The sequence below is a fragment of the Chanodichthys erythropterus genome, chromosome 18, assembly GCF_024489055.1.
Source record: "Chanodichthys erythropterus isolate Z2021 chromosome 18, ASM2448905v1, whole genome shotgun sequence".
NCBI classification, from domain to species: domain Eukaryota; kingdom Metazoa; phylum Chordata; class Actinopteri; order Cypriniformes; family Xenocyprididae; genus Chanodichthys; species Chanodichthys erythropterus.
In genome coordinates, this window is record NC_090238.1 from 35792666 (window position 1) to 35804788 (window position 12123).

Genomic DNA, 12123 nt, shown 5'->3' on the forward strand with positions numbered 1-12123 from the left:
ACTTACATTTTACTATAAGAGACAAGTGGCATCATCAGTAGTGAAAGTGATGGCAAATTAGAAAATTGCTTCCATATGAATCATACTCCAGATGCTCCTTTTAACTTTGGGATCTTGGAGTTCAGAAAACAGATTTAACACCAACCAACAAACTAAACATACTCAGGTGTGCACAAGCTCAAAAAAGATGGGACACTTTCATTCAAACAATTTTTAGTTGCAGTAAACTAGTATTTAGTATGCCGCTAATCTGATTTTTCCACTAGGGGGCGCCATGCGACAACTTTTTTTTCTCCAGGGTTACTGTATTACAAACTCATTTCCCTCTTGGCGTCCACTCAATGAAATAATCCTATTGTAAATTTCCATTTTCAGTCTATCATTTCTCAGCTTTCCAAGCAATAATACTTTCCCAAGTTTCATGCTATATTGCATGGCCAAAATAATCTTCAAAAGTAACCTTGGGGGCTTCATTCTTCATGAATCATAAATGTTTTAATCTCTGAATCATCATTTCTTCTTTTCCACTGACCCCTGTCTCTCTCCCTGTCTATGTATCTGTCTGTGCATTAACCCTCACACACTCCAGCCCCTCCAGCAGCGAAGCGTTTCCACTTTCTCAGGAGCAAGAGCCAGGAGAAAATGCGCATTCCAGGGACGTCACCATCTCGCCAATCCATTACCAGACGCCTACGCTTCTGGTCCTCATCTGACAACATCGTCCCCTGCCCCCCCTGCGAGCCTTTTTCGCATATCGGCCATTTCTAACACTTCATCCTTTCCATCATCATCATCACGGTCACCATAACAACTGCTTACCCGATCATTACTCTTCCAATCTATCATTAGTCACATTTTTTTTAAAAGCATCAAGCTACACTTATCAGGCACTAAAACCAGCCAATGAACACTCCGAGCTACACGCTAAAGAAATAAACATTTATCAGTTTTCCTATCGGCCTTCCCATCACAGGCTCACAGTACTCAGTCAAGATGAAGAAACACACATGAATACGCACAACACACACCTTAAAAACTCATATAAATGCTCTGGGGGGCTCTGGGACTGGGCTGCGGGACTCTGAATGCCACCCTGCAGTAAGTAATGTGCATTAAGTGGAGCAAAATGCAGCCCGCTTTGCGCTTGCCATGAGAAGTGTGTGTGTGTGTGTGTGTGTGTGTGTGTGTGTGTGTGTGTGTGTGTGTGTGTGTGTGTGTGTGTGTGTGATATTTCTAGCACTCAATAAGGTAGGTAAGGTGACCACAGACCACAGCCAACAGGGTTCCCACGCTTCTTGAAAGTACTTGAATTTCAGGGTACGTTTACACGACACCGATATGCTTAAAACTGAGTTTTTTAGTTAAAAGCATCAGTTTTTCCTATGAATATAGATGACACCATTGTCAAAACGATCCCCGTTCATATGAATCCTTGAAAACGGCTAAGAACGGGCCATTAGATGGCGATGAAACACTATAGATATGTAATGCGCATGTGCATGACGGCATCGTTTTCACAGATTCACGTTTTGGTTGTTTACACAGAGACTGTTTCAAGAACTTGCGCTTTGAAACCCATTTTCAAAAGTTTGTAAAAAAACACCTAGAAATTATCTAGATTTACTCAGAATCATGGAAGTTATCACATGCTCTCTAATACATTGAGCCATGGTGCTTATATGGAAAATGCATGTTTGTGTCTGGCTTGCGACATTTCCAATATCATTTTTATCATTATGAGTGGTACAAATGCCAAAAAATGACTTAGAAATACTGTAAGCAGTAGCCTTGTGGTTAGCACATGTACTCTGGCCCATTGATGTAAAAATGTATCTAGAATTACTTGGATCTGTAACTTAGTGCATGCACTTTGAAACATTGAGCCGTTGTGCTTAAATAGACAATGCATGTTTGAGTCTGGCTTGCAACATTTCAAATCTCATTTTTAACATTAAATGTGGTAAAAAGGCCAAAAATGTATCTAGAATTACTTTGATCTGTAGCTTAGTGCTTACTGCATGCACTTTCAAACACTGAGCCATTGTGCTTAAATAGACAATGCATGTTTGATTCTGGCTTGCAACATTTCCGATCTCATTTTTATCATTATGAGTGGTAAAAATGCCAAAAACATTATGCAGAATTACATAGAACTGTAGTTTATTGCTTAGCACATTCACTTTGAAAAATAGAGCCTTGGTGCTCATACAGACAATGCATGTTTGAGTCTTGCTTGCAACAAGTCATTAAAAGCCAAAAAAGTATGTACAACTACTATTATGATGTTCTAAGCAGTTATAAAAACTACTTTCTCCTTGTCATATAAGGGATCCGAATGATCCTTATGATTGCGTTTTCAGGCCACCAAAATAGTGTTGTCGTGTAAATGAACGGCCAAAAAAAGGAAACCAATATATTTCTGCTGTTCCATAAATGCCATCTACTGGCAGAGATTGAAATTGTGGGTGATTAATAAATAACTTTAAATATTTTTAAATGCCTTACAAATACCATATCCATATAACTTCATTTAGGCCTAATTGCAAAATTCATGTATATAATATTGTCTTAAAAACATCATATACCCCTTAAATGTCATTTTAGTTGTCAGTATGTACCTTAATTTTACTGCAGTAATGATAGATATGGGTACAGCAGGTCTTTGATACTGTCCTGATTGGCAGTAACAAAGCTACCTTTATATTGTCTTTTTTGTGCTTCATATAAAATAAAAGGTGCTTTAAGAAGTCCTTGAATCTGGTGTTAATGAGAGAGTGGGAACCCTGCACAAATCAATAGTAATCAAACTAAGTGTGTGCATACAGAGAGAGATTGGAGGAGGGCAACTTCATCAGATACTCCTAGCTGAAAGAAGGATTTACACTGTGTGCTTTGTGTGGCATGTGAACTTGCATTGCTTAAGGTTTGCTCAAAAATGGCCTGCAATATTTATATTATATCCACCATCCAGCAAGTGTGTCCCCCCTTTTTTTGTTTAACATCTTCCTCTGTACGTCTACTGTGAGTCATGTGCATGTGTATGCGACTGTCCCATTTATATGTGGAAGGTTTACATGCAAATCAGACAGACCTGGCAAAGGTGCATTGATTTATACCTTGGCCTTTTTGTGCAGGGCACATCACTTATTAAAGCCTTTCTTGTGGGGGTGCGAATGTGTCGGTATTTCCCCATAAGCAATAGGTGATTGTACATCTGCGTCATTAAGAATAAAATAATAAGATTTATGTTTCATGATTCATGTATTAAGCAAATTAGAACAACTGAAGACAGAGATACGAGACGTGTGACAAGATCTGTGTATCGTAGAGCAGGAAAACCTCAACGTCTTTTCATCCTGTGACTGGTGTGAAACGGATGTACACAACCTTCATTTCTGTGTTTGGTCTATTTTTGCATTTCCCCGTGCCATCCAGTTTTTGTCATTATTTGTTGTGAAAAAACAACTAGAAATTATGTAGATTTACTCAGAATCATGGAAGTTATCACATGCTCTCTAATACATTGAGCCATGGTGCTTAAATGGAAAATGCATGTTTATGTCTGGCTTGCGACATTTCCAATATCATTTTTATCATTATGAGTGGTACAAATGCCAAAAAATAACTTAGAAATACTGTAAGCAGTAGCCTTGTGGTTAGCACATGTACTCTGGCCCATTGATGTAAAAATGTATCTAGAATTACTTGGATCTGTAACTTAGTGCTTAGTGCATGCACTTTGAAACATTGGGCCGTTGTGCTTAAATAGACAATGCATGTTTGAGTCTGGCTCGCAACATTTCAAATCTCATTTTTAACATTAAATGTGGTAAAAAGGCCAAAAATGTATCTAGAATTACTTTGATCTGTAGCTTAGTGCTTACTGCATGCACTTTCAAACACTGAGCCATTGTGCTTAAATAGACACTGCATGTTTGATTCTGGCTTGCAACATTTCACATCTCATTCATGTCATTTAAAGTGGTAAAAATGCCAAAAACATTATGCAGAATTACATAGAACTTTAGTTTATCGCTTGGCACATGCATTCTGAAAAATAGATCCATGGTGCTCATACAGACAATGCATGTTTGAGTCTGGCTTGCGACATTTCCAATATAATTTTTATCATTATGAGTGGTAAAAATGGCCAAAAATGACTTAGAAATACTGTAAGCAGTAGCCTTGTGGTTAGCACATGTACTCTGGCCCATTGATGTAAAAAATGTATCTAGAATTACTTGGATCTGTAACTTAGTGCATGCACTTTGAAACATTGAGCCATTGTGCTTAAATAGACAATGCATGTTTGAGTCTGGCTTGCGACATTTCCGATCTCATTTTTATCATTATGAGTGGTAAAAATGCCAAAAACATTATTCAGATTTACATAGAACTCTAGTTTATTGCTTAGCACATTCACTTTGAAAAATAGAGCCTTGGTGCTCATACAGATAATGCATGTTTGAGTCTTGCTTGCAACAAGTCATTAAAAGCCAGAAAAGTATGTACAACTACTATTATGATGTTCTAGGCAGATATAAAAACGAATTTCTCCTTGTCACATAAGGGATCCGAATAACTCTAATAAAGAGAATGTCATGCAGCACCAGCGTTTTTCAGCTGGTGTTTTAGTTTGGTCACAGCAGTGAAGCTTAAAGGAATTTTGGGGTTAAATAAAAGTTAACATCTGTGGCATGCTGTCAGTTTATCAAAAAATGAATTTGACTTGTTCGTCAGTATGTAAAAGCAAACAAAAATTATGTTTACAGTAATCCACTTAGCTTGGAAGTCTGTGGGTCAAGACATTGCATCAGAATGCAAGCTGAAATGTGCTACAGTACTGTGTAGACACAAGACTTTGATATGGTAGAATCGCTCGCCATCCTTTTCTTTTGAAGTTACAATACAAATACAATCTTTCAACTCTTGATCATGATCATGTAAAGCTAATGAGTGCAGAAACCTTTGGATTTAGAATACAATTTTACAGCTCAAATAATAAATCACTTAAATAAGACTCAATTAATAACAATAGATGGCCATTGTGTGAGTATAGCTATACATGCAAATTTAGTTTGTTTTTACAAACTGTGGAACCCATGAAGATTATATTCTGTGCAAACCATTAGTACTGATAGAGCTTGACGTGTATTGGACCCTGGAACATTCCTTTAACTGTATCTAAGTGTATGGAAAGCCCATCTGTGTTGTGCTTGAGTGTTTTCTTTCACTTTACTAACACATGCTTGTGCTTTTGCCCCAACACCTCCTACACAGCTGCCTGCAGCGTCACTGGAGCCCAGCAGCAGCGCTTGCACCGCACATGCCCTGTGTTCGCTCACAGATACTGACCTTTTCTCTTGTTTTTTTGTTTTTTTTGGTGAAGTGTTGAACGACAGCGGAGGCTCCAGAGGCAGAGAGGGCTATCACTCAGTAGGGGGCAGTAGTGAGGGCATGAACGGGTACGAGGAACTGATCCGCTGGAGGGGCAGAGAGCCAGGAGCCACCTGTTCAACACCACTGAGCCGCAACTCCCATAATGCACCAGGCTTCACGTCCTCTTCCAGCTTGCGGCCGGGACGCAGGCCAAAGGGTAACAAAATTATGCCGATTAGTACATGTCAGCGGCCTCAAATGACAGACCATGTTCATTCTGTCATGTACGGTAGTAAATTTACTCATCCTTAGAGACACTGATGATTTTATACTCTGAAAGGGTTAGTTCACCCAAAAATGAAAATTCTGTCATCATTTACTCACTTTCATGTCGTTCTGAACCCATTTCTTTCTTCTGTTGAACACAAAAGAAGATATTTGAAAGAATGTTTTTTTTCACCCAATATGGAAGTCAATGGCTACCATCAACAGCATTCTTTAAAATATCTTCTGTTTTGTTCAACAGAAGAAAGAAACTCATACAGGTTTGGAATGATTTGAGGAAGAGTAAACAATGACAGAATTTTCATTTTTGGGTGAACTTTTCCTTTAAGCTTTAGCAGTATCTGTTGTTCGTAATATGAAAATAGTCTCATTTCAAAAGGATGATTTTAAAAAATATACCCTGTATATACAATACAATTATACTACTGCATATACTCTCCTGGAATGTATTAAAGGGTTAGTTCACCCAAAAATGAAAATTCTGTCATTAATTACTCACCCTCATGTCGTTCCACACCCGTAAGACCTTCATTCTTCTACAGAACACAAATTAAGATATTTTTGATAAAATCTGATTGCTCAGTGAGGCCTGCATTGACAGATAATTAACACTTTCAATGTCCAGAAAGCTACTAAAGACATCTTTAAAGGGGTGGTTACATGTTTTTTTTCTAGGCTTGATTGTGTTTTGGGGGCACAGTTTAACATGTCTTAATGCTCCGTTTTTTTTTTCATATATTTTATCTTAATTCTACACCTCTGTTTCCACTGTCATATGAACGGCTCGTTTGACTTCCTGCTTCTCTGAAGCCACTCCCTCCGAAATACGCAATGTGCTCAGATTGGTTTCGCTGAAGGGTCCGGAAACGACATGCCCCTTACCGTGCGTTATTACGCGCTTAGGTGGAAAGTAAATAATGGCATCTATATTGCTGTATCAAATTGAGCCAAATCAGACCCAGACGAAGAGGGTCAGGCAGAACCTCTCCAATCGCGGCTTTTAAAGGACGTTTAAGAATGGTATTTCATTTAGTATTTGTGTCAAAGTGTTTAGATAAGCTGTCACTGCTGTTTGTTAGCTTTCAATATAACTTAGTTTTATCCTGATTAAAGCTTTACTGTAGCAGAATACATGACTGAGTAGTCGCATTTTTGTAAAGGTAGCGTTTAATTTATAGCATGAACAACTGTTTGTCTATGAACAGAGACATTTGTTGTTGTTTGTTGCACTAGAACTTAGCTAACTGGCGAGCAAAAATGAGTTGCTCTTTGTATATGTCCTAGATGCATTAAAAATAGCAACAGAACTATAACATTACGTTTAAAAGACATGTACAAACAATAAAACGTACTTACAGTTTGAAGCCAATGAACAGCAGCTTCTGCTTTTGAAGTAGGAACTGCTTCATCTTTCAGTAAAAGCTTTTGTGTAAATCCAGCACTGAACTCGTGTAGATTCAGGAAGCTGTCTTCAGCGCCGCATCCAGTGTAGAAAATATCACAGATAATAATGGGTTCTATATCTTTAGACACGTCGTGCAGCGCAGCTCGCATTCGGTGTAAACAACTTTTCCGCTTTCATTATGCTGCGCCACATGGCCTCGCCCACTTTGTTGCGTGTTCCCGGGGGCAGCGTTTATGTTAATAGCAAGGGTTTATGATGTCACCAACCTGGGAAGAAGCTCGTTGTAGTCCAAACCAGCTGTTTTTGTAGGCAATAAACTGCCATAACTTTAAAAGACAATATCTCTGTTTGCATTGAACTTTCAGCGCTGCAACTTTGCAGATACTGTTTATGCTCAAGCAGCAACATTACACACTAACTAAAGTTAAAAAAGTGAAATCGCATGCAACCACCCCTTTAAAACAGATCATGTGACTACAGTGGTTCAACCTTTATTTTATGAAGCGATGAGAATACTTTTTGTGCACCAAAAAAGCAAAATAACAACAATATCTAGTGATTCAAAACACTGCTTCATGAAGCTTCAAAGCTTTATGATTCTTGTTTCAAATCAGTGGTTCAGAGCGTGTATCAAACTGCCAAAGTCATAAGTGTTTCGAAATTTCAGTGGTTCACCACTCTGGTGGCGTGACTTTGGCAGTTTGATACACGCTCTGAACCACTGATTTGAAACAAGAATCATAAAGCTTTGAAGCTTCATGAAGCAGTGTTTTGAAATCGCTAGATATTGTTGAATAAAGTCGTTATTTTGTTTTTCTGGTGCACAAAAAAAATTCTCATCGCTTCATAACATTAAGGTTGAACCACTGTAGTCACATGATCTGTTTTAAATATGTCTTTAGTGGCCTTCTGGGCATCTGAAAGTGTTAATTATCTTGCTGTCAATGAAGGCCTCACTGAGCCATCGGATTTAATCAAAAATATCTTAATTTGTGTTCTGAAGATGAATGAAGGTCTTACAGGTGTGGAACGACATGAGGGTGAGTCATTAATGACAGCATTTTCATTTTTGGGTGAACTAAACCTCTAAGGTTCAAAAGCTTGGGGTTGTTAATATTTTTGTAAGTTTCTTATGCTCACCAAGGCTGTATTAATTTCATTAATTTTTGTAAATTTGTGAAATATTTTGAAATATCTGAAAGGCACTTTATTTCTGAGATGGAGCTGAATTTTCAGCATCATTACTCCAGTCTTCAGTGTCACATGATCCTTCAGAATTCATTCTAATATGATGATTTGCTGCTCAAAAAAAAAACATTTATTATTATTATCAATGTTGTGCTGCTTAATATTTTTGGTTGAAACTACAATACATTTTTTTTTTAGGATTCTTTAATGAATAGAAAGTTTTTTTAAAAATAGCATTTATTTGAAGAAAGAAAAATCTTACGTAACATTATTAATGCCTTTACTGTCACTTTTAATCAATTTAAATGTGTCCTTGCTGAATAAAAGTACTAATTTCTTTCCAAAAACAATTTTTTATTGACCCCAAACTTGTACAATAGTGTACAATATACACGAGTTTAAAAACATGAAGCTTATTATTTTTGTTGAAGTACTTTGAATTCTTCAGTAAAAGTTTGTTTTTTCAACTGTAAAGTCTTCAGTAAATCGTCCTTTTGAAGTGGAACCACTTTTCTAGGTAGATGAATCATTGTTTTCAGTTTCAGTCATTTTTCAGATTGAGAGATGAGTGGAAATATTTTTTTTTTCTGTGGTAATCAATACCACACCATGGTGGTGTCAAGCTACCTACATTTTTAAAATGATTTCCAGGCTTCTTCCATATTTAAGTTCAGTCGTTGAAGTTTCTGTTAAGAGGTTTTGTTGTATTTCATGCTGCATTAGTTTATTTAGTCATTAGCGAGTTTACATTGTGTAATGTGCCACGACGTACACATGGGGGCTTCAGCTTTAAACACCGCTGACCCTCTTTGTGACTCTCACCTCCCAGCCAAAAAGCCTGAAGCTCATTTCATCAAGTCACTGTCAGCGTAATAACGGAGCGTTCACTCTAAACCAATGTTTATTTTCAAGCGCTTGAAGCTTTCTCAGATATCCACTGCACTGCGTAAACAAGCAGTCATGTTCATACAAACGCACACAGGAAGACTGCAGATTAATCATGTCCCATAATGACACTGTTCTTACGAGAGCATCTTTAATTCAAATGTATGGTACATACGCAGATATATTCAATGGGCTGCACTCTCATACTTTCAGGGTTGGTCTCAGAGGAGGACTTGCGCCATCATTCCCCAGATGCTGGCTTTGGCAGCAGTGTCCATGGAAACACAGGTAAGAGAATTAACTAAATCAATATATGTTGCCTCTACAGCCTCTGTTTATTTCCTGTGCTTATTCGGTATGTGATGGATGCCCTCCTTTACAGGCCACCGGCCCAGTTCTGCCGAATTCAGCCGCAACACCTCCAGCAGCAATTCCCCCATCAGTTCCAAAGGTGTGTGTGTGTGTGTGTGTGTGTGTGTGTGTGTGTGTGTGTGTGTGTGTGTGTGTGTGTGTGTGTGTGTGTGTGTGTGTGTGTGTGTGTGTGTGTGTGTGTGTGTGTGTGTGTGTGTGTGTGTGTGTGTGTGTGTGTGTGTGCATGTACATATGCATGCACAGTCACTTCATTAGCCGCGATGGAAAATGCCGCCCCCGCACACTTTTATCTTTTAAGAACTATTGAGACACTAATTGTTTCTCAGGTTGAAACAAAGAACATTTGCATGTCTATCAGACATAAATTAATGTCCAGAAGCAGCTCTGTTGTCGAGTAAGTGTTATTTAATTATAAATAAAAAATTCAATTATTTAATCAAATGGTTATTCAGTTAATTATGGAAGCGTGTTTCTATCATAAAATAAAAATTAAAAAAGTTTATTGCAACTTTTTATCTCACAATTCTGACTGTTTTTCTCAGAATTCCCAGATATAAATTTACAGTAAAATGTTACAGACTTTCGTTTGGTGGATGATTTACTAGGCAGAAAAATCCAATAGACTTGCATTGAAGCAAAATCTACAGACCAGAATACCAGATAGGCGGATGTGGGCCTCTTCTGAGTTAAATCTGAGAAAGCAAAGACCTAGCAATCTCTAATAACCACCCATAGTACCGCATAAACCACAAAATGTGCAGAATACATTAGCGGCAGCATCACAAAGCCTCTCACACTCTCAACTTGAATATTTCAGAGTGTCAAATTCCACCCTCTGATCTCAGACCAGTAATAAACTCCTATATTAATAATGTGTGGCAGATGGAATAGGATAAATGCAAAGGAAATAAGTTACACGAAATAAGTCCTAGTAAAAGAACAATGTTTTTTACTATTAGTACTTATAAAGCACATATTAATGCTTTATTCTGCATTCTTAATCCTACCAATACCTAAACTTAACTTACTAACTATTAATAAGCAGTAAATTAGGAGTTTATTGATGGAAAAGTTGTAGTTAATAGTGAGTATGTGTTCCCTATACTATAGTGTTACCAAAACGTCTTATATAGTTTTATGATAATTGTATGAATTTTGTTGCTTATTTTGTTTTTGCCATGAAAATAGCCTTGTTGCTGGCATAGCATAAATAAATAAACACCAAATTACATTTAATTTCCCTGCAAAGTGTAAAGAAAAAGCCCTACAGCAGTAAATTACACACACTCATACAGAAAGTGTGAATACTGAAGCAGTTACGTTTATTTTTTAAACTAGATGGTAACTAGATAAGACTGTTTGGGGTGTGAATGTGTGTGTGAAGTTTATATTGTAGAGCATCAAAGTATTGTCAAGTTATGTTTTACACAGATGTTAACACTTTAGTAAGGGGAACACAGTCACTATTCACTATGACTTTTGTCTCTCTTAACTCTTTATTTACTGCTTATTAATAGTTGGTAAGGGTCATGGCAGTTGGTAGCTGGAATATGATCATGCAGATTAAGGCATTAGCGGATAATGAGCTGAATCACGGATTTCTGACATGGCTCTCTTTTCATACAGATTACATAAACACAGAATGTTTGTTTTCGATTTGACTTACATGATTTAAAACCTGACATCTTAACGTTTTTTTAGACATAAGTTTTAGACATGTCATTTTTCTGTGATTAGTATTCACTAAGTTGCAGTTAATTTTCTGAGAACTATCAGATTGGACTTCGTTCAGAGGGAGAGGAGAAATCACGCATCATGTTAGTTTTCTTTATTTTACAAAAAGCACAACATTTTGTTTTTACTCTGAGTGTATACAAATAAAAGAAGACATTCTATAGTTTCAATTGATATATTACTTATGTCTCTATGACAAAAAATGGAGTATTTTAAGTCTGTTTTGCTGCAATGTGAAAAAAAACCTGCAAAACGCGCCGGCGCGGTTTCAGACATCAGAGTGTTAATGTGTGCTTTAATATAAGCACTAGGGAAGGGAAATGTTCCCCATACTATAGTGTTAGAACACAGATCTTTATTCTTAAATTGAAAAAAACAACAACAACGAAAAAAAACCCCAGAAAATTCTTGAAGAACCACTGCCAATTTAGTCTTCAGGGTTCTGACATCATCCATGCACCACTATTACATCAGCCTGATGTTTGTCACCTGGGTTGTGGGACAACATTAATTGTGTTGATTCTAATGCCTGATCTGATATTAATGATTCATGTACTGTCAGATGTTCTTTGTCTGTGTGTCAGTAAATCAAACCAGTGACTAAACGCTCAACTTCACACTGTTTTTCTTAGTAGGATGAAAATAATGTTATTTAACCTGTTAACTGTCACCCCCACTTTTTGTTTTAGACAAGAAAATGCACTATCCAAACTTAAATGGTTGTAATTCAGTACTTTGGAGTATGGACATAAAGCTGGTCTTATTTTAAAGATGAAATTTGGCAGATTATTCACAGATGTGAATAACTTATGTAAGTGAAACAGAAAAAAAGTTATAAGTTTATGAAAATGTAAAAATATAATATTTTATATAAA

The 12123-nt window shown here is 37.1% G+C and overlaps 1 protein-coding gene across 1 annotated transcript in view; it reads left to right on the plus strand.

The window, feature by feature from the left end:
* The window catches only part of ccdc88c (coiled-coil domain containing 88C), a 76252-nt gene that overhangs the window by 57040 nt on the left and 7089 nt on the right, over window positions 1-12123 (plus strand). The window contains exons 26-28 of the mRNA XM_067366644.1: window positions 5390-5596; window positions 9356-9430; window positions 9525-9593. Coding sequence (XP_067222745.1) covers window positions 5390-5596; window positions 9356-9430; window positions 9525-9593 — 351 coding nt within the window. The remainder of the gene's footprint in view (window positions 1-5389; window positions 5597-9355; window positions 9431-9524; window positions 9594-12123) is intronic.